The sequence below is a fragment of the Clytia hemisphaerica genome, unplaced genomic scaffold, assembly GCF_902728285.1.
Source record: "Clytia hemisphaerica strain Z4C2 unplaced genomic scaffold, Clytia hemisphaerica genome assembly, whole genome shotgun sequence".
Taxonomy (NCBI): Eukaryota; Metazoa; Cnidaria; class Hydrozoa; order Leptothecata; family Clytiidae; genus Clytia; species Clytia hemisphaerica.
In genome coordinates, this window is record NW_027103836.1 from 2017820 (window position 1) to 2041698 (window position 23879).

At 36.1% G+C, this 23879-nt stretch overlaps 2 protein-coding genes across 2 annotated transcripts in view; one reads left to right on the forward strand and one right to left on the reverse strand.

Annotated features, from left to right (window-relative positions):
• Positions 1-713: 713 nt before the first annotated feature.
• Positions 714-8388, reverse strand: LOC136807227 (ribonuclease Oy-like). Its single transcript, XM_067063822.1, has 8 exons — positions 8268-8388; positions 7620-7767; positions 5356-5490; positions 4689-4756; positions 3472-3585; positions 2943-2988; positions 2496-2567; positions 714-1605 (listed from the first exon to the last, which is right to left on the reverse strand). Exons 1-8 carry the CDS (start codon positions 8327-8329, stop codon positions 1477-1479), a joined length of 774 nt encoding a protein of 257 aa, XP_066919923.1. The 5' UTR covers positions 8330-8388; the 3' UTR covers positions 714-1476.
• Positions 8389-17942: 9554 nt separating this feature from the next.
• The window catches only part of LOC136807228 (leucine-rich repeat and IQ domain-containing protein 1-like), a 69875-nt gene continuing 63938 nt past the window's right edge, over positions 17943-23879 (forward strand). Inside the window, exon 1 of the mRNA XM_067063823.1 lies at positions 17943-18035. The gene's annotated coding sequence lies outside the window, so the exon portion shown is untranslated. The remainder of the gene's footprint in view (positions 18036-23879) is intronic.

Consider the following 23879-nt stretch of genomic DNA (forward strand, 5'->3'; position numbering starts at 1 on the left):
AAATTTATATGAATTTGTATCTCAGACAGACAACCATAAATTTGACAGAACCTAATTTTAAACAATGAACTTGTCTAGTAAAAACAATAGCGAAGGCTTAATTAGAGTTAAATGAGACACGTGGCATTTATCAAATAATAGAACGTCTTGAAATCAAGCTGCGTCGAAATACAATTTGACAGAACCTAATTTTAAACAATGAACTTGTCTAGTAAAAACAATAGCGAAGGCTTAATTAGAGTTAAATGAGACACGTGGCATTTATCGAATAATAGAACGTCTTGAAATCAAGCTGCGTTGAAATACAAACAAAAGAACGTTGAAAAGTCAGTCTTTTTTTACTTAAAATCTATGAGAGCGTCTAGAAAAGTCTCGTACATGACCCCCTTGTGAGACAGTTTTTCCGGGGGCTTTATAGAGCTGATATTTCTAATGCTCAAACAGTTTTTAAGAAGGTTGAATTAATACTTTTACAGGGGGTTGATGCCCTGCAACACATGTACATTTTTTTGGAGAATTCAAATATTATACCAATATTTGACATTGATTGTCTTAAGCAAAACACGAGGACGAGCATATCTTTGTTTGCTAGATGTCTAATATTGATATTAAGCAAAAATTTTCCGCTTTCACCGAATCATATCATACACGCTAAAGAGGATGAAAAATATTTGATGTCATATTATCTTTATAACTTGAAAATCTTATCGAAATAGTCTTTAGAATTGTACTTTTGAAATTTTGAAAAAAATATTTACAAAAATCCATAAAAATTTGGAAGTTCTAGAAATGGAAAAAATATATAACAAATTTAAAAGCTTTTATACACCCTAACTGGGTGTTTTCACACCCAAACTGGGTGTTTTCAAACCCAAACTTGGTGTTTTCGTCTCACATTTATATCCCCTTAAACACGTGTATTCCAAAAAAAAAATTCTAGGGAGTGGTCCGAAAGTATCTGAGGGGTGCTATAGATTCTTTCCACCCTTAGGGGGTGGGGTCTCAAAAAAATTCATGTCTTTAGGGGGGTTCTATATTAGGAGGGGGGGGGGGTGCCAAAATATATTGACTGGTTAGGGGGGAGCTTTAACTTTTTGAGACTATCAAGGGATCAAGGAGGGGGTCGATTTTTTTTTGGAATTATTAAAAACATCCTCCACCCTACACTAGTAGATATTTTTGACCACTCCCTTAGACCACACGTTGAAGAAGCGAAGAAGCAATATTTTCTGTTCACGGAGAAGAATAACCTTAAATATTTTCGCTAAGTCTCTTAGAAATAAAAATTCAGAGGAGAATTTAATAATGTCATATATAATCTCCAAGATGTGCAATCAACCTCTGAAATTTCGACAAAAATCCAGGAAATCACAATCCAAAAACGACCTCTTCGTTCAACATAGGTAAAATTTTCTTAAATCAACCTAATTGCGAAGTGATAATATATGTTTCTAATGTTTTTCTTACACACCATCTTTAGTTCATTGGTTGATAGTAGACAGCATCGTTATCATAGCATTCTTGTTCACAATAAGGACAATCAATCAATTGTAAGGATTTGCTAAGACATACGGTAGTGCTCATCAATACGTACCCATCAACACCCTTGGAAAAGATAATCGAAAATTCATGAATTTACCGACATTTCTGTTGATTTTTCCAACAGATGTTGTTTTTGTCAAAGGAGAAAAAACGCTCTCTAAGACTATGTTCGCATGTAACGGTTCCGTTTCGGTTCCGTTTCGGTTCCGTTTCGCTCCGAAACGAAATGAAACCATTCGATTGGTTAGAAGTGACGTAAAATTGAATTTAACCGAAAGAATGGCTTCATTTCATTTCGGGGCGAAACGGAACCGTAGCGTGTGAACAAGGTCTAATAATGTAAGGGAAATTAGATTTTATCCAAAACGGGAACGTATCGAAAAGTGGGAATTTTCCCTGATTCGATAATCACGAGGTCAATATCGAACTATTGAGTCCAGAAATAAAAACTTTATCTTACAAAATTATGAGTCCCCACAATTTATTTTCTATAAAACTAGAGCCAAATGAATGGATCAACAAGACAAACTCTATCGCCAGAACAAGAAAGTAAACGACATTAAATTTAGAAAGGTTTCTAAGAGATTTTAATAATATTTGGAAATTTGTTAGTCTTAAACGCGTGTTTTCATCGACGAAGTCTATTTGCAAGGATTTCACAATTTTGAAGTAATAAAATGTTTATCTCAGACTTTATATATCTGAATTTTAATTAACTGAGTACTTAACTCATTGTAGAATTGATGCTAACCCTAAACTGCTGAAATAAATTTTTGTAGAGCCAATACTAATTTACCTTACATTCAAAGCTGGCTGGCACAAGACGTTTAACGTTTAGTTGCAATTAAGATGATAATTTTTTAAGCAATCTTTCTGTTCCCGTGCCACTCACTTTCAAAGACTCACCCTCTTTCTATCTTAAAAACGCCCTGAGAGTGTGTATCTCGACAAACCTTGACTTTCTGGCAAGTCGCACATCCCTTTTTCGTCAGCCCATTGTCGATTGCTTTTTTCACGTCGGCTCCCTAACAAGAAGAAGTCTGGTTATAAAACACGAACATTGAATAGAAGTAATATTTTATCTAAGTAAGAAATTAATTAGAAATTAACCCAGTGGGTCCCGAAACAACTTTCCAACGTCAGTCGCATGATGACAAATTGACGAGGATCTGAAAAATCATCCTGCTGAGAAAAACAACCCATTTCATTTCATTAGAACAGAACTTATCTCCAATGACAAAAGGCATCTTCATATATTTATCCTTAAGTCTGAGACGTAGCTCCTTCGTTTCATCCCACTCGACTAGGACGTTTTCACCCGTCACTGAGACAGGGGCGTCTTTTAGAAAACAAGGAAAAGGTAAAATAATAACGGCAGCGGTATAAATTTAACTGAATACCTTATATGGAATAACTCTAGGTGTGATCCCTTGGTCCGAAAGAACTCTGTCAAGTAAAAATTAAGATGGAATTAATTGAAACTGAATTCCACTAAGTAGAAGTTCATTCATCTGGTCGCTGTCGGAGGAGCCGGAAGTGAGGGAGTCTATCCCTTTTCTAATTACGACTTAAGAGGTCGAATGTTGACGGGGGAGCAACACACCTTCTCTCAGCTGCCAATTAGCTCCTCTTGCCAACAGTGTTACAGAACAGAGTCAGAGCCAGATCTTTTGGCTAAGAGTGCTGAGCTTATTACTTTGATCAAAATTTACTATTCATCTAAGCTAAAAATTCGATAAGTCGGCGGATGCGACCGGAGATCAAAACCAAAAACCTCGGAATTAAAGGCGAATGCTCGATCGACTAAGCTTACTTCAAAATATTGAGAAATGGGAGGACAATTGAAGTTCGAGTATGGATATGGGATGGGAGGAATGGTACGGGAGAGTCCTCGAAATTGTTGTAGAAATATTAAAAGCATTTCTTTACCTTCCCATGTCGTATTTGTCTCTCAAATCAAGAGTGACTTTGAAAAAATCATGGTCTGTTTCAAAGCCTTGGACGGTCTCTGCGCATGTGCCATGTTTTTCATATTCGTGTTTCCTAGAGAAAAAATGTAACAAGATAGTTTAAATTTTTCTTTTCATCTTACATCGATTTATGTTTAGGATCCGAGCTCATATTCATCTTGAAGCCTAATTCTTCTAGTGACCAATAATCATAAGCAACAAAGATGACGAGTCTCTAGCTCGGAGAAATCATACAGCTGAGCTTTAAAACACCTATTGTTTATGGTAAAGAATATTGTAAGAATATCACCATCATGGAATTTGGCAACCGAACCTAAGAATGCCATTTTTAGAGCATTTTACCGTTAAATTGCCATTTTTTACCCAGCAATGCTAAAAGATTCAACAAAAATGCCAAAGTTTTGCTTGAGATGTGTATTACATGCTAAATTTTGGTTGGGATTAGATGCAAACCTAAGAATGCCCTTATAATATTCCAGGACAATTTTCCTCAAAAGGTTATGAATATTCATTATGAATTGAAAAACACCATTCTTATAAAAAACTATTATCAGGTATGTTGTGGTATGAGTATGAAATGAAGTTTTGTTTTTTCTCCTTCAGAATTAAAATCTTGAAAACTTTTATAGCAATCTTATCACAGAAAATAAAACGAGGCAAGGTTGACAAGTTATAAATGGTTATTTTTGTTTACACCATTTTTCAAAAGATTTCTTCGATGTTGATGTTTTTAAAGGTAGTAAAACATGGCGCGGAAAGATGTCTGACCCCCCCCCCTTCTTGGCATCCCCCAAACCTTAAAAATCCCCCGAACCTTAAAAATTCCCCAAGGATTTTGGACAAAAATAGCTAACAAATATATGTGAAAAATCTTTTAAAGAGAAAAAGCGAAATAATAAACTTCTTTCTTCTTTTTGACTCAGACTACTTTAACAGAAAAGTTCTTTCACGAAGACCAAATTTCATAACAGTGCTTGAAAATAATCTACAATGTATATGTAAGCCCCCTCTTCTTAAACTATCCCCCTTCCTTGCTATCCTCCCCCTTTTCATGAAAATTTCTGACCCCCCCCCTTCTTAATTTTTTTCGGAAGGTGTCCTCCCCCCTTAAGAAGGGGGGGGGGTCCGAACTATGGTGAAATAAATGTAAGATGAAAAGGTTACAGCAGCACTCACCAGAAACTAGTTTTCGATTCATCTGCGAATAGATTTGGCCAATATTTCATCAAGCGATCGTTCAAATCCTAAAGAGGAAGCCAGCAGTAGTGTTTCAATGCTTACTGTTAGGTTCCAAATAAACGAAGGGGGGGGGAGGGTTCGAATAAATGGAGAGGGGGACCTAATTGCCGGGGGGGATTAGAAATTGTACTTCTGAAACTCAAAAATAAGGTAAATATAGGCTAAAACCAGGCTATTCAGAGCAAATTAAGGGGCCTTCTCTTTGACAGCTAAAAATGTTCTTAAAAATTAACAAGCCGGGGGGGGGAGGGGCGTTTATTTGGAACGTAAGAGTACGAATTCAAACAAAATTGATAAGATAAATAAATAAAAGGCTTAATTTCTTTTTGGATTTCACTTAAAAATGTGTCTTATAAACACGGCTCTGAAAATTAAGAATATATTAAAAATTCAAGTCAAATTGTAGCTTTTTAACTCTCGCAGAGAAATATAGTAATTAAACAAAAGTTGAATAAGTTAAAACTGTTAAAACTAGTTTAGACTGATAAATGTTATATGACCTCCGTTTCTATAGGTAAAGAATTTGGTACTGACTAATTTTCACGAGGCAGAAATCAGAATTATTCCGAGACTTGAGAAATTGAAAAAAACGCTACGTGTTTACCTCAACTTTAGAGAAGTCGAATTTTTCTTGTGTACAAGTTGCAGGATATTTTCCGTTATTGCATGAAGGCCACAAACCATGAAGGACCCATCCATCCACAATATCAGGTATCACGCATTCGTGTTGATGTGTCGCCTACAGAAAATAGAACAAAGTACACTATCTAAGAAAATTAGCTACTAGTCAAGACAAAAATCATCTAAGGATTTGACTGCCGAAACGAAGAATACCCCCTTCTGGTTTGCGCAGCGCGTCATTTCATTATTTTCTAAAAAAATGACGTCACTTAGAGAATTGACGTCAAATAATAATTTTTTCATTCATCTAAATCTCCAATCTTTATAAAAAGAAAATTCATTATAGTCTTGAATTTTTCGGATTCAAGATGTCGTCCTTAGCAGAATTTGACAGATCTTATATTAAGCATTCATTTAGTGAAAAAGCAATTCATGATGAAATCCATAGCATCAGATCTTTATTCAGAGAAGATCAGAGTATGGATCATCGACAAACTTACAGTCTTCGAAGACTTTTCAGAGAAGAATGTAAGCTTCAAAAGCAAAGAGAAGAGAAGTTATACTTGGAACGACTTTTTTCCAAGAGAAATATCTCAACTCACCAAACAACGTACAGCCTACGTAAACTCTTCAAAGAAACTGACAGTTCAGTTATCAAAGAAAGGGTCGATCGGTTGTACTTAGAAAACTTGTTCCGAGAAACAAGAAATGAAATTCCTCAACTGGTTTACGATCTACGTCCGTTATTCCAAGAAGAAAAGAACAATACGGATCATGTGACTTATTATCTTCGACCTTTGTTCGATCCACGACCATCATCAGTGTTTGGTAACAGCTTGGATATTTTGGCGTCAAGTAGCCAGAAAACATTCTTCGACAAAACTGATTCTTATCCCTTGCAAACGAGCTCTGTTGAAGAGTTGAATCTGCACTCATACACGGTAGATTGCGACTCATTGACAGAAGAAATCATTACAGAAACCTTCGAAGAGACCTTGGAAAGTTCAACTTCCCAACACAATGAGGAGTTTATGGACACTCTCGGGACCTTCATAAATTCAACAGAACTTTCGGTAGAAGAAATACACGGCGAAGAAGAAGATCAAACCTCCATCAACTATTCATCCGAAGATTTGGAAAACCAATTCTACGTTTTCAATGATAAACATTCGACCTTCCTTCAAAGCAAAAGTCCCATCGTTCCTTCGTTAAAAAGTGAAGATGAGAAACTTAACTTTTACAGAAAATTATGCGGTTGGAGTCCTTCAGTTTTTCCATCCAACATTGTGAAGGACACTTCATCAGAAATTGATTCAAACCAACCAAACCATGAAAGAGTGAGAAAAAACACCAAGGAAAATCGTTCGCTGTTCATTTCGCTCTCCGAAGAAGACTTGAATTCTTTTGTTGACATTCAACTTGAAGATAATGAAGAAGAAAAAGAAAAACAACAATGTCTCTTCAAACGTGTCAAGTCTTTGGTCACGAAGAATCAATATGAAACTCTTGAACAACAGCAACAAGAAGAGTCACCAAAAATAACTGAAAATCAAGGAGTTGAACGAACAGGTTTCCTCAAACGAACCAAAACTTGGTTCATCAAGAAACTTCGACCATTCAATTGCTTCTCCAAAAGCAATAACAACAACGTCGAAATATAAATATCAAATCAATTAATTTATCAACTGTATACTTTTGTAAATAATTTTATATAAACTTATAACAAAAAGACATTCAAAACTTTTTTCCAAAACCATTATTCTCGAGTCATGTAGTTTTAAAAGAGTATAGTCACTTAACGAATATATTTAGGTCTTTATTATCATACTAAAAGCTGTACTAAGCGATAAAAACCAACAGTTGACAATATTTCGAAATGAATTTTCGTTAAAAGAATAAAAAACTTATATATTTATTATTGCTGGGCTATTCCAGGAATAATTTGAACCCCTGTGTTGAGGAAGGAGGTCTTAGTTAAGTAAAGGTAACCTGGATTGTTATTTAAATTTTTCAAGACCTCTTTGGACTTTTTTTCTAATTTTTTTGGAGCACCCTGAATTATCGACTCCGTCTTAGTGACCACCCCGGATTTTCCAACTCATTATACTGACTGACCACTATGAATTTTTACACTCGAAAAACTAGATTAACCTGGATTTTTCATTTTCCAGACCACCCTGGACGTCACACCTCCTGTTTACCCCCTAGGTAAAACACTATTTCTGGAATAGCCTATTTGGAACTTACGTTTTCTTTCTCACAAGAGGAGAAAGGCCATTCAGTGACTAACATGAAGAAATCCCACTCCATATTGCGTGAAGTGTGATCACGTTCGCGTTGTTTACTGTGAAGCTTTTCAAGATGGCGGTGATGGCGGTGACGGTGGTGCCCATGCCTAGTGAAGGAGAAAAATTAAGATTAAGTTTGTCCAAGCAAAGCCGCCCCTTACTCAGGACTATTTATGCTCAGTGGTCAAACCAAGGTTTCTCGTCTGAGACAGAAACGGATTTTACATAGCAGTTTTAGGACATAATCTTGGCATTTCGGTGAATTAAACAGAATTTTGAGACGGAAATCCCTCTATATTTACTTCACTGAGACAGAAATCCGTCCTGACGGAAGAAGTTTGAACACTGTATGCTAAAAATGAAAAGTCTAGATGTCTCTCAATAATTTTAAAAGATCCAGAATAGTCTCTCGGGACAGCCTAAGATTAGAGAGTTGGTAAATAAGTAAATAAGTAAATAACTAAATCCGACTATAAATTCTCACATCTCAAAGGCTGTCCCTATTTGGGACACACACACGCATAGTAATGATGTTTTGATGCCAAGGCCTATTAGTTTATTAGGTCCCACTTGATCGCGATTAAAAATTTGAGGAAATTTCACTTACCATCTCGATTCAGCAATGGCAATCAAAGCCAGCAACAACACCACAGATAAAATGTACTTCATTCCAATGCAGTAATGCAAGTATTTCAATATACAGTAATGAATATCTTTATCTTATTAGCTGAAAATAAAGAAAAAAACATTTATCTCCAAATTTTCTACATTCAATACCGTCCATCAGCTAGCACAAAACCTTGTTCGAATATCCATCTTGAGCCTATTTAAAACGTTGAATGAACGTTAAAACAACGTTGTTTCCCGACTAGTTACGGCATCACTTGGGGCATCTACCAAAAGGTTCACAGAAGATTTGAATTTTAAGTTAAAATAATTATTTAATAGCTTGAGGACTTAAATACATCAAACAAAGTAACAGCAGTAATCTAATGAATTTCTAAAATATTATTTGACAGTTGCAGCAATATGAAATTGATCAGCTTTTATACTTCCTATAATGACCTTTAGACCAAACAAGCAGTATTTTGGTAGTGGGAGTCAAATCATGTACAAACTTTTTAAAATCAACCCAAATCAAAACAATATGATACTGTCACATGTCCGAAAGTGCATAAATAAAGACGAGTACAAAGGGAACAAGTAAAAGTAAAAGTGTTTTCAAAATAACAAGTGAGTAAAAACAACCACTAATCAAAACTAGAATGCAGGGGAGGTATCTTTTGATGTCTAGAATTTCAAAACAAGAAGTAAAAAAGTCTTTTTAAAAATCATAACTTTGAGGATATTTGAGACTACACATTTATTTGTTTATATAGGAGCCATGTGATATGTATATTGAGATGGATGACAAAAGCATGATTAGAAATTGGACAACTTATTAACAGTAAAAACTGACCTCTAGTTCATCATAAAATGTCTACAATTCGGTAATCTCAGAGCAGATTCTGATTGCTCCACTCATGAAACGTATTCACTTTGAAGACTCTGTAAAAGAGCACATAATAGTACATTACATCCCTTTAGAGCAGAGTGGGTGTGAGCAGAAATGTTATGATATTAACAAATTAGATAATTACATTGTTCAAAAGTCCCAAATACCTTTTGATGAATAGTTATTTGGTACCTAATTTAGTCCTGTCCCACAACTCTGTACTGGTGGCTCTACAGGAATTGCAATTCCGAATTGATGTGTTCTTGATGTGGTTTATCAATGGACATCATTAAAAAACATGCAGCTCAATGGCTTGAAGTTTGAACATCTTAAATACAGAATAAAGAAAAAATGAAGAGCTTAAGAACACTCAAATTAACTCTCAAACACTGACTCCCCAATCAAAACCAAGATGGATGTGAAGGATTTAGGAGTCACTCTGGATGTGAACATGACATACAGCAAACACATCACAAACCAGATCAAGATAAGTCAAAAGTCACAGGATGGCCAGGCTTATTTTAGATGAAATATCCAGCTTTTTTGGTCAAAAACATCCTTTTTTCAGGTATTTTCAGATGGAAAATGTACCTTTTCCAGCCTTCACCCAAAAATCTGTACTTTTTCCCAGCTATAGGCGAGTGCAAAATTATAACCCTTGGATACCCCTTAAAACCTACAAAAAATAGAGGTACCCTCTATCTGAAACTTTAGGTGGAATTTTAGGCTGAAACTTTTTGTGTAGAAAGTACGCTGTCTATGGTTCCTACAAAAGGGTTTTTCTCCAATAAGTTTTTATAAAATAGTCCTTTTGGTCTCAGATTTTGAACAGTGATTCACTGCAAAGTAACTAATGTTGCAATTAGATCATTGGGACCTAAATATTTTCAAAACTGTACGTTAAAATCAAAAAACACTTTAAAACCTAAATCAGAACTTTGAGGGCCTTTTAAGATTTTTGGAGTCCAACCACGAAGAAGAGAATGGTTTTTCATACCTACCATAAGTAACATACCTACCTTAAATTCAATTGTGTAATCTCTAGGTTCAAAAAACTTAATTTTTTGAAGGGATTTACGATAGAATTTTGATAACTTTGAATTTTATAACATTTTGCAATTAATTGAAAATTTTGAAATTAGGTATTTTATGAAAGTACATTTATAAGATATTGTAAAAAAGTGAACTATTGTAAACAATATTAAATCAAGTTTGGTGGCTAAGAGAGCCCAAAGTGCAACTTTACAGGTTTTAAGGGGTATCCACTGGTACTTCTAGATTTTCAAAAGACATTTCTTTCAAATTGATCATACAGATCTAAGCTCATAAAAATCTTTGTAAAAATGACATAGATAGAACGTCTATGGACTAAACTGAAAAATGCTAAACTCATACTAGATTTAACATCTTATGAAAATTATAGATGTTAATCACATAATAATTCTAACGAATTCCTGACATAAAGTTAGAATTAAAATATAAAAATAATTTTCCAGTTTTTCCACCTTTCCTATATATATGGAAAATGTACCTATTTTCAGTTTTTCCAGCTTACGCTGGCCACTCTGATCGAATCATTAAGCAATCCATTGAACCTTCAAAACAAGAGATTGTCAAGTACTCTTTGGAAATCACTCGTACTCACACATTGACTTTTGCTCCCAGCTGTGGTCACCTTCAAAGATATCTGATCCAACTACTGGAATCACTTCAAAAATCCTACTTGAATGGAATCCCTACACTTCAACATCTCAACTATTGGGAGAAGCTGGAAGAAATTAAACTATACAAGGACTGGAGCGGTGAAGAGAAAGATACAGTATTATCTACACCTGGAGCTTCTTAGAACAGCTTGTCCCAAATTTTAACTATGCTGAAAACAAAGGTGACATTTTCAGTACCATAACCAGAGACTGGGCAGAAAATGTTATCTAAACTAAAAGCAGGCTAGCTCTAAAGCTCTAAAACAGCATTTAATAACATGAAAACCAGAATATGATTCTTGAATGGGAATCAAAACTATAAAGTGCACTTACAAACGTCAATTTGTTAGATCTAACAAAATTAATAGCCGCACTGTCATCGTTGACATAAAACAAACGATTTTCTGTCAAGAGCCTTGTAAACATTCCAACAACTTCCATTGAAATGATCAATCACAGCTCAGTCTACCATTTTTAGTGCGGTCTGAGGATTGAGCCGAGAATGCTCGTAGAACGCTCATAGAACGTTCGTAGAATGCCCACGAGCTCCCGCGCGGGTGAAAAAACTTCAATCTGTCAATCATTTTCTCAAGCGAAGAGTATGCAAAGCAATTCTAGATTTACGATAGTGCTGCGGATCATCAATGGATAATATTCAATTATCATTATTAAATTTTCATTCCTAGAACTTTAAAATATGTGTTTTCCGTAATTTTTGTATGAAGAGTTAGGTCTACACTGTATCATGCATGTTTTAAAAATTATGCATGGCTGTATCTGTTTTTATGCTGGAGTACATAATTATTCAACATGGTCTATTTGAAGGTTTGAACAATAAGTTCTGATTTAATTAATTGTTTAAAGGATACACTCAAATTAAAGAGTTCGGGAAATCGAATTTCACAATCTGGGTAGAGAAAGAATAGAATAAAGCAAGCAAGGTCACAATTGGTGATATTTCCCTTCCCTAGCTTGTAGAATATAATCATTTTAAAAACTTGTGATCTCTCTTTTCTCGACTCATCCATAATCATAATCAGTTTAGAAAAACTTAAGATTTTTTAATTTCTTGATGCAATTCTGAATGGGCAACTAGAAAGTTAAAAATATTAGTTTTCCACAAGGCGGTAATCACAAATATCTTCGTTTTGCGTCGCCCGACCGACTCTCGAAAATTGAGTAGTTAATTGACTCGGTGAGTTGGTAAATTTGTCGGACTTTTTCTGTCGATGACGTTTCCTTCGTTCAAACATTTTATTATTTTAGCGCATTTCGTCGCATCAAAATAAGAAAGCCTTAAGTCCATTTTTGTAGTTTTGAGAAAATCAAGTTTAAAGGTTTGAAATGGCTGCCATTTTTGACCATGTTGGGCTAGCTAGCTGCTTTTTTGATATGAATATAAATGAAGAAAGATCTTTCAAGTTCTAAAGTATCAACATTGTCACTTATACCATTGCGGAGATATGAATGCTTCTTCATAGCATGTTTTTCGAGAATGGACTTAAACCTTTTTTTCTATGTAAATTTCCTTGATTAAAACTGAAAATTTGAAAAATTTCCAGTGAAAAAGTGTCTTAACTCCAAAATGGACTTAAGACTTTCTTGCTTTAAACTTTCTTAACTTTTTTGAACTCTTTAACTAAAACCTTAATCTAAAAGGTCCTAAAGTCCAACTAAAATGACAATGGAATTAAGACTTTCTTAACTTGAGAAAATTTCAAAAATGAAATTTTATTTTTCAAAAAACTTAAAATTAGGCCACTTTAGGTTGGTTTTTGATGGATTTAAGCCAAAAATTCGATAAAAATGGGGTGTAAAGCATCGGTATGGTCATAACTCAATTTTTGAAAAAATGGACTTAAGGCTTTCTTATTTTGATGCGACGATTTGCGGCATTTTGACTTTGTTTATCATTACAGTGTTCAAAGTTCATAATTTGAAACCACCCGTAACGCGCGGTAGTCTTGGCTGCTGGGCTGGCTGGCAGTTTCCTTCAAGAATACACTCCAAAAATGGATGATTAAGGTCGGACGAGAAGAAGAAATTCACTGGCCGAAAATTTTTTACGACCGACCGACCGACCGACTCACTTTTTTGACCCAACGAGGACGCAAAATGAAGACATTTGTGATCGCCGCCCAATGTGGAAATCCGTTTTCACTAACACATTGGGGGCCGTCGACATTTGACTTTAGAATAGCGGCATTTCAAAGAAAAATAACTGACGGTCTGCGCCAGACGATCTCAATCGAACGGAATCGACGATCGAACCAGTCGAACCAAATCGAACGCAATCGACCGATTGAAATTCGATTGTCGAACGCAGTCGAACGCAGGCTTTGGCATAAGAAAAAAGAAGGCGTGTGATCATCGCACGCCTACATAGTGATTTTTAGTAATTTAGGCGTGCGAATCATGGCACGCCTAAGATTTGAGAGAGGAAAAATCATACAGCAAAAGTGATTTTTTTTAAAGGTTTTAGAGAGACGAAAAATCGTGCAGCAAAAGTTATTTTTGAGAAAGGCTTGTTTATTGAAGACCAAAGCATAGTATGAGAGAAAGAGGAGAGAGAAGATGTGTATCCATTAGAGTAACTTTTTTATAAGAAATTTTGTATACATATAGCAGTTTGAAAGAGTAAAGGAAAGTTTATCTTTCATCTATTTGGTTCTTATGATTAAAGTAGAAAATGATATTTGATCTTCTTTCAACAAGCAGAAAAAATATTTCTAGAATAAATTTTTGCATGTGCGATTGATCGCACGCCTCGCTAGGTTTTCATGATTTATGGCGTGTGATAAATTGCACGCCTAAAAGGCTTTTAGGTGTGTGCGGAGGCGTGCGCGTGCGATCGCACGCCTAATATGCCGAAGCCTGCGAACGCAATTGAATCTCAATCGAATATTACCACAATTTTCAGATTTGATTGATATTCGATTGCGTTCAATTGATGTTCGATTGCGTTCGACAATCGAATTTCAATCGGTCGATTGCGTTCGATTTGGTTCGACTGGTTTGATCATCGATTCCGTTCAATTGAGATCGTCTGGTCTGCAAAATTCAAGGGCCGCGCGGACCGTCTAAATAAATGGAACACAAGACATTGTTTTGGTTAAAATTATTCTAAAAAATAGCAAAGTGAATACTTTAGGTATGTGACTTTAGCAGATCTTAGTTGATAAAAGGAGGAAAAGAAATATGGAAAGTAACATTTGTATGGAATAAACGTCTCAAAAATCAATATTTTCTGGTGAAAAGAATTGATATGTGGTGAGTTGACCCCTAAAGAGATTTTCAACCTTCCCTTAACAACACATGGTCGACCCCCTCCCCCCCTTAACGGCCAAATGGCGTTAAAAAATTTGAAAGTCGAATGTTGACGGCCCCTTGGTAATTCTTTAAAGAGGTTTCCCTCTAGTTTCATCCTTCAGTCTGGGAAATCCTCTCAATTGCACGCTTATGTTCCGAGGGCGTAAGCGCGCAATTGCATGGTTATAATTTACGCCCGCTCACGCCCCGGTTGAAATTGCTTAGGGATTTCAAGGGGTTCAGAATTCTCTAATTCGGGCGAAGGCATGGTTTAACGGGCAATCCATTTTTACGGAATCTTCTTCTACGATAAATTTTGAGTAAAACTGCCCTAGGCTTTTGAAATTCAACAAAGCTTTCGGAAGGAATTGCGTGTCAAAAATATAAGAAATTTTAAAGCGTGCAATTGCACGCTTACCGCAAAAGCCGTCACCTTTCAACCTTGCTTAACGCTTACCGCCTGTTTCAGAACAATTTCGATAAGCGTGTATAAAAATTCTGCCATTTTGATTAACCGTGCAATTGCGCGCTTACGGCCTCGGAACATAAGCGTGCAATTGAGAGGATTTCCCAGACTGTCCTTACTTTCCCGAACTTAAAATTCTAGACTATAATGTGATCGAATAAAAAACCACATCTAAAAATGAACACAAATGAACAATCCCTAGGCCAGGGAATCATTAATTTATTTCTGTGACGGAAGCTATATAATATTTGAAAATATTATTGTTATAATATTTGAAAATATTATTGTATTCCAGGCGTCCGCGCTCGATAGGATCGATCATCGGAACGGCTCGATGACGGATCGATATGTGATCGATGGATTACTTATCGATCCGGATAGGGGATCGATAGAGGATCGATACTCAAGATTTTTTTAAGCTTATGATTAGTTATCGATCTATCATCGACCTTTTATCGATCTTATCGACCCTATCGACTCTTTCTAAAAATTGAGCTCTAATATTAATCGATCTTTCTCGCTATTGACAGTTAGTCACACTAGCGTCCCGCCAAAATGTGTATCAAAGACTAATGTTGCGAAAGCGCTATATCGTTTACTTGACTCTCAAGCAAAAAAATGCGCCACAAAACTTCTATAGGGATTCATGAAAAAATAACCCAGCGCTTTTTAATGGAATTAACATTTTCAAAAACTTTGAGAAATTGCCTAAAATTTGAGCCATAGATAAAAAAATTTGAGCCAAGCCAACCTTGAAAACTAATTTGAAGATCAACTTCCCAAGAAAAAGATCTACGGGGGAGGCAGAACCCACCTAGATCCGCGCACCGCCGGATAGGCTATCTCCCGGAAATTTTGCCGGACCTCAAACAATGACCCATTTACATGTGCAGAATTGTTTTTACTTTAGCGTATAAACAAGGCCTTAAAAATCGAAGCGCTGTCTCGGGAATTGAATGAAAAATTTTGGTTGGTTGATTTTGGCTGCTGCACGTTTTATTTTGTTTCCAACTTTATGTTTTAATTAATATTGTCTTGCGAACTTGATTCAGGTAACTCTCATCCTTGTTGTTGAAATGTATCCTGTAGATGACTGAATGTTGTTTTTTCTGAAAGCTTAATTTCCTAGTGTGACTAACTGATTGATTACCCTATCGAAACCTATCAATTACCTATCGACACCTATCGATTATAATGATTTATAATCGATGCATAATTGATTTGTAATCGATTTAAATCGATTTGTAATCGATACATAATCGATTTACGATACATAATCGATTTATAATCGATGCATACTCGATTAACGATCGATGACGAATCGATTAACGATCGATGACGAAGCGATTAACGATCGATGACGAATCGATTAACGATCGATGACGAAGCGATTAACGATCGATGACGAAGCGATTAACGATCGATGACGAATCGATTAACGATCGATGATGAATCGATTAACGATCGATGATGAATCGATTAACGATCGATGATGAATCGATTAACGATCGATGATGAATCGATTAACGATCGATGACGAATCGATTACCGATCGATGACGAATCGATTAACGATCGATGACGAAGCGATTAACGATCGATGACGAATCGATTAACGATCGATGACGAATCGATTAACGATCGATGACGAATCGATTAACGATCGATGACGAATCGATTAACGATCGATGACGAATCGATTAACGATCGATGACGAATCGATATACTCGATTGAAATACTAGCTCGATAATGGATCAACGAAGGATCGATACTCAAGACTTTTTAATGGCTGAATCTTCCATCGATCTCCTATCCGGATCGATAAGTAATCCATCGATCACATATCGATCCGTCATCGAGCCGTTCCGATGATCGATCCTATCGAGCGCGGACGCCTGGTGTATTGATTATATCTTTTTAACAACAACGCACAGACAAAATATTTCTATAGCTTTACTACTAGATAAAAATATCAGAGTTTCATTACCTGAAAAAATGATAGAATAGAAAACGAGATGTGATGTCTGGATGAATGTGAATTTAGCTGATCACTTGCGACCTGATAGGTCCACCTGGTCACGTCACCTGACCTGCTGGCTGATCGGTCGTGGCTTCTTCGTAAAGACGAAAGACAGATCTGGACTTATTTCGTACTTTCCAGTCTCTTGTTCGTAGTTTTTCTGACTTTCTGGTTCTGTGTGAGTCATTTACTATGTTTTCTAACTTACTGAATGACTTACCGACAGATCGCCACCGGAGGGATTCGAACCACTGACCTTTATATAACCCTGGACCAAGCAATATCTGCCATCTTTGATTGGAGTTTTTTTAGAATTGGTACCCAAGGAGAAGCCATTGCAATGCTAAAAATTAACGTCTAACGTCGCTACATCATCAAAAGAATTTGAGGAAAAGTAGACCTAGCTCTCTCGATGCATTTACACCGCTATCGAGTAGTGCCGACATTAGGGTACCAATTTTCAAAAAACTCCGATCAAAGATTTTGCTTGGCTGGGATTGAGAAGCTTTGTCCAGGGTTATATAAAGGTCAGTGATTCGAACCCACTAAATGCAAAGTTCCGATGTTCTGAAACCCAATGCGCCGAAAGAGCGTTTCTGACGGCTATTTATATTGTACAAACTACAGACCAGACTGTATTAAGAAAAAATCACAAAAGAGTGCTTTTTTCGAGCTCCAACCCTAACCCTAACTAATAATAACCAAATTCCTAGCTAATCTGATACGTAACCACACCCAAACTACACCCATACCCAACCCTACCAGGTCGCCTGCAGGTCCTGACACTATTCCCACATGCCGGATCCGAAAAATAGGTACATGTCTTTCGCTTTTACGAAGAAGCCTTCACCTGGCTGATCCATTGAGTTTCAAGCCGAAGGCTAGAGGTCAATCTCCTTGGTAGGATTTGAAGCCAACAAATCCTACCAAAGTTGCGCGGCCTTGAGTGACCCGCCTGGTTTTTACACAAATGACAGATTGAAACTAAAATTTACCGCTTAATTTTGAAAAATATATCACTCGAAAACAAAGGAATTGCTAGATTCAATCCGTTATCAAAAATACGGCGCATATTTTAAGGCTTCAATTTTTCTTGCCTGAGAAAGGTTAGAGATTAACCTCTAGCCTTCGGCTTGAAACTCAATGGGCTGATCCCACATGAAGAACTCGAATGTTGTTTAAACCCGAATTTTCCAAATCGGGATATAAAAAATCTGGTTTATAGCCGATTCGTATAAAATCATATGGAACCCTCCCTAAGTAAGGTATGAGGAATGCTGCTCGAATCTATATTTGCAATGATTTCTCAAAATGGCGTCTGCAAAGTGAACAGACAGCCTGCTCAAAACCATTCATCCCACAAACTGAAAGGTATATACTTGGTAAGAAGACATATTTAACCTTTTTAGCCTGTCTTTACTATTCATGAGGGTAATGTGTGCTGTAGCTACAAGACCTTACAAGACGACCCTACTGACACACAACGGACTTTACTACAAAACAAACAGTGTAGTACAGTACTCAGTAGTGTCAGTGGAAAAAGGATTAATTTAAAATTAGAGAAATCTCTCAAAAAAGGTGATGGCTTCTTTTCGTAAAAGCGAAAGATACAAATATATTTTTTGGATCCGGCATGCAGGAATAGTGTCAGTACCTGTCTGTAGACAGCCTAGTAATATGGTTAGGTATTGGGTGTGGTTTGGACGTGTGGTTGCAGCCCTCGAAATTCAAGTAAAAGTAAGTCGCCGACCTAAGCTTGTTTTTAGGTCGGCAATGCCGATCTGAGCTATATTTTAGGTCGGCAAAGTTGTTTAAAGGCTACGGAAACGTTTGTTTTTTTATTTGAGTGCGATATGGTTCTTATTAGAGACTGGAAATAAACCCAGCTCTCAACTTCTTATATGAAAAAAGGTCGGCTTTGCTGACCTAAAAGATAACTTATGGTCGGCTGCCGAGAGAATCAATGAATATGGTCGGCAATGAACTGCCGACCATACGCACTCTTTGGTCGGCTTTTAGGTCGGCACTGCCGAATGCCAAGACAAAATTTGATCCTAATTAGAGAAAATATGACTAATTGACTAATTAACGGAAATGATTAAACTGAGATAAATATGAGAAAAATGAATGACAAACTTACAGAAAATTCTAGAACTTAAATCCTAACTTAACTTTTAAAACCTAAAAATGCCAAACAGAAAGAGAAAAATGAGGCCAAACAGAGAAGACCAGAGGTGACCAGAGGCCAGACAAAAACCTAACCTAAGCCTATGAAAAAGAACAAATGCAAACAGCAGAAAAACTCACCAGCTGGCCACGAGTGAGATGCTGTGTAAGATGCTGACCCGAAAGGTAGTGAATACTAAAGGTGAGTAATCACTACAACAAGAAATTGGATACGAAGATACTTTGCCATACAAAAACGATGAATTTCCACTGAATTTCTTGAGAAAGTCAACTCATGTCAAAAACAACCTTCTCCCATCAAATCAAAATTAGAATGAATTCAGAAGTCACAAGCGTGAAAGAATCGGAGATAGTAGTATGGCATAAAATAAATGCCTAATAATTAAAATTAATTATCGTTAGTATAAAGAAAACGTAGAGAAAATGTCATTTGGGAATATACTATATACAAACAAAGGAAATTGATGTACGAAGGAGCTTCAAATTAAAAAGCTGATGGAAATTTTATGTTGTCTGTTATAAGAACAGTTCGTAAGATTACACCTTCTTTAGTAGAATCAAGTTACCCTCTTTGAATTTATATTGCAGGCAGTAGTCAGAAAGATTTTTCAAAGATTGTTTCGGAATCATTCAGAGGAAAGCCTAACTTAAAATTTGGAGTATTAATTTTTAATTTTACTTCATTGACATTGATTGGTTCAAAAGTTATGTTAACGTAGTCCTATAAGAAAACAGCTATTATTTTTTAGAATCTTCCTTACAGTGTAGACCTAACTCTTCGTACAAAAATTACGGGAAACGCATATTTGGATGACTTTGTACCCTATGCTGCACTCAAGCACTTGAGCCAAAATCCCGCAAAGGCGGGACAAAAGTCAGTTTTTTGAAGTTTGCAAAAAAATGTCACATAGAAGATCTTTCAAATTCAGTATGTGAATAGAGCAGTAAAAAATACAACTTTTCTATTTTTCCTTTTTTTTGCAAAAGTTATAGGAATGAAAATAAAAAGGGATAAATGATAATCAAATACTATCCATTGTTGATCCGCGGCACTACTGTAAAGCTAGAATCACTTCGCTTTCTCTTCGCTTGAGAAAATGATTGACGGATTGAAGTTTTTCATCCCCGCGGTGCGCGCCGCGTGGGAGCTCGGGCGCTTTGCGAGAGTTCTTGGCTCAATCCTCGGACCGCGCTAAAAATGGTAGACTGAGCTGTGATCATTTCGATGGAAGTTGTTGAAATGTTTACAAGGCTCTTGACAGAATATTGTTTGTTTTATTGTCAATGATGACAATGCCGTTATAAATTTTGTTAGATCTGACAAATTGATGTTGTAAGTGCACTTTATAGTTTTGATTCCCATTGAAGAATCATTTTCTGGTTTTCATGTTATTAGATACTGTTTTAGAGCTTTAGAGTTACACTGCCTTACAATCTAGTTTTCATATTTATAGAAACTAGATTGCTGACGTTTGGAAAAGAATAGACCTTTTTTCAAAGAGGCCATACCCTGTTGAATAATTACCGTGAGATCAGGTAACTTGCATCAGTGGAGGCAAACATGCATAGCCCTCAAATGAATGACCTGTCTGGTCATTAAAATACAACTATGCAGCTCTGCTCGCAGTTCTACTCTACCATTTTTGTTTTGATTTAACTTTGTATTTTAATGACCAGCCAAGTCTTTTATTTGAGGGCTATGCATGTTAGCCTCCATTGATGCAAGTTATCCGCTCTCACGGTATGTAGTCCAGCAGAAAAACAATCATAAAACCATGCATAATTTTTACAATATGCATGATGCAGTAATTATGCATGGCTCTATCATTGTTTTTATGGCTGGACTACTGTACATAATTATTCAACAGGACGTCCTCTTTGAAAAAAGTCTATTTCGGCATGACTGTTCCTTTTGTTTCGATAATAACATCAAAGCGGGAATTAATTTTCTTCTTGTTTCTTTCTTTCCTTTTTCTTTCTTATTAGTTCACTCTTTCTCTCATTAGTTTCAAAGCGTGGTTAGCTCAAGCGGTTAGATTGTCTGTCTCATATGCTCGATTCCAATGGGTGTCCAATTTTTTCAATTCTAGATTTTGTTTTTGTGATTCTCTCATCACTTTAAATTTAATTTTGTATCACATTTTCATTAGAGTGAAGAGATATCGACGCGTTATGTAATGTTAATTGCTATTAGTAATTACGCGTTCAATTCGAATCTATCATCTGTTCCCTCCTAGTGCCTTGTGAGGAGTTTAATACCCTTATAACAACCGTATTGTATAAGCATTGAATACTGAAATTCAAATAACGACCAAGTAAGAAAGATAAGCAAACGATTGGATCAAGTGTCAAACATTTTGACCCGGAAATCAACTATCATTCTGCCTTTAAAGTATAAAACGAGAAGTTCAATGATTCTGAAAGAAGTTATTTGACGATTCTCTTACAAAGAATTGCTCGCTTACTCGCTGGCTGAAAGTGAAAGTGAAAGTAGTGAAACTGAAACTGTCAGTCAGCGAACGCAGACGCAAACGCCTATACCCGTTCTTCTATATCTCAGCCTTGAATAATCGCTTGTGGCAAAAAAAAAGATTGAAGAAAAAAAAAACTATAAAAAGTTCTTATTAAGTGATGCTATCAAAGCTTATCTAAACCTTAGACAGAGCTGGACAGAGAGCGGAGGTAATATATGCTAGCTACTTGTTTGATTGACCTTCATTATAAAAGAAAATTTAAAAATTTAAAAATTGGACATCTAATTGCTTGAGCTAACCACGCTTTGTAGGTGGTGAGGGAAAGTGTGAACTGATAAGAAAGAAAAAAGAAAGAAAGAAACAAGAAGAAAATTAACTCCCACTTTGATGTTATTATCGAGACAAAAGGATCAGTCATGCCGAAATTCCTTTCCACATGTCAGCAATCTAGTTTCTATAAATATGAAACTAGATTGTAACCAGACGGTGTCAATCGAACGAATCGAACGCCGAATCAATCGAACGCAATTGAACGCAATCGAATAATTGCAATTCGATTGTCGAACGCAATCGAATCACAATCGAATATTACCCAGGATTTGATGTTCGATTGCTTCGATTACGTTCGATTGTATTCGATTACGTTCGATTGTATTAGATTTTACTCGCTTTAGTATGGTACTTAAGCGCTCGGCCGCCCACGCTAAGAAGCTCTAAAAGAGTGATCCAATTTAATTTAATCGCAATGAAACCCATCGAACGTAATCGAACGAAATCGAAGATTAATACAATGTAATTGACAATCAATCGAACCAATCGAACATAGTCAACAATCAATCGAACCAATCTAACCTTACTCGAACGCAATCGAACACAATCGAATATTACCCAGGAATCGGCCGTTCGATTGAGATTCGATTACGTTCGACAATCGAATCGCAATTATTCGATCGCATTCGATTACGTTCGATTGGTTCGATTGCGATTTTTGTAAGGAAGATTCTAAAAAATGATAGCTGTTTTCTTAGACGACTACGTTTGTTCAAAAACCTAGAATGTCAATTCTAAAAAATAATGTCAAAAAAAGGCTAAAAACAAGGGTATCAATTTATGAGAGAAAGGACTTCTTTTACCAAAACATTAAAGTACAAAGTCTTGCTCCTTTTAACACTCTTTATGTTTTCTTTATATCTATTGTTTTTCTTTGACTTCTGTTTTCTCCTTGGGCATAAACAAGATGCAGAAGGCTTCAACCTCCTCAACATCTTTCCAAAAGTTTTCTGTGTGTGCATCATCGTTGAGAAAGGTGGAGAAGGTGAAAAATTTGAGAAAAATGACTCGTTTGAACTGTTGCAGCTCATCTTGATTCACCCTGTATTTACAGGGAAGCTTAACCTTGTAAATAAGTGCTTTTTACATAATGGAAATACATTTCCTGATGCACAAAATCGTTTTGTGTCTCTATTCATTATAATCCATTTTAATACTCATTGTTTTTCAGCTTTTTTGACTTTTTTTAGAATTGACATTTTAGGTTTTTGAACATAACTTTTGAACCAATGAAGAAAAATTTAAAAGTAATACACCAAATTTTAAGTTAGGCTTTCCTCTGATTGATTCCAAAACAATCTTTGAAAAATCAAAACTAACCTAATATAAATCCAAAATGAATGGCCTGCTATTTTGCCTTGCTTATGTACCGTCAACTTTTTCTAACTTGGGACTATTTGACAAAACATGGGACAGCAATTTGGCCACCATTTCACCGAACCTCTAAAGTCATTTGATTTGAGTTAATGAACGGCGTATTAAAAAATACACAATTTCTCTTTCGCATCGAGTAGGCTTTTAAATCGAAATATGAAAAAAATCCGTAGTGGAACACACAAGAATGTCTGGAACAAAGAAGACCATATTAGTGGCAAAACGATGGAGCGTTTGACATCACTTGTGCAGCAAGTTACACACCGGTTATTTGCTAATCCCATCAAGCGATACGGGGTTAGGCGGCGGACGTTCTCTAATTCTCATAATTACATAAAAATCCAACAATTTTTTAGACTGTCCAGCTCAAAAGAATCAGAAAATTAAGAAAAAATATCAGTCGGTCAGACGACAACACAAATTATTTGTGATTGTGACCTTAGTAAAGTAAAAAAAGTCTTCTCAGAAACACTTTTGTGATTGGACCTTTTGCCGCATGATGCATGGCAGCAATTTCTCAGGTCAAAAGAAAGTTTTGTCATTTTGATCCTGAAGATGTTTGGGGTATGTTCAGGTTTGTTCAGGTATAAGCAGGTGGCCCCTAAGAATTTAGGTGGTGCCTAGGATTTTGTTGGCCCCTATTGGAAATATATTCTAGGTGGCCTATAAAATTTGAAATACTTAGAAAAAGTGAAAATTGAGAAAGTGTAGAAATTATTCTTTTAGCAAACATTTGTGTCCCTGCAAGTGATTTAGAGCACATTCAAGATCGACCAGGATCAGCCAAGTAATTCTAGGGCCCAATTCGGCCTAGATTGGCCAGGTCCGGTTCGGATCGACCAAGTTCCGTCTGGATCAGCC

Coding starts and splice junctions, on each gene's coding strand:
- LOC136807227 (XM_067063822.1), bottom strand. CDS start 8,329: ATGAAGTACATTTTATCTGTGGTGTTGTTGCTGGCTTTGATTGCCATT. Junction 7,768..8,267: donor GCCATTGCTGAATCGAGATG/GTAAGTGAAATT, acceptor CTCCTTCACTAG/GCATGGGCACCACCGTCACC. Junction 2,568..2,942: donor CTAGAGTTATTCCATATAAG/GTATTCAGTTAA, acceptor TCTTCTTGTTAG/GGAGCCGACGTGAAAAAAGC.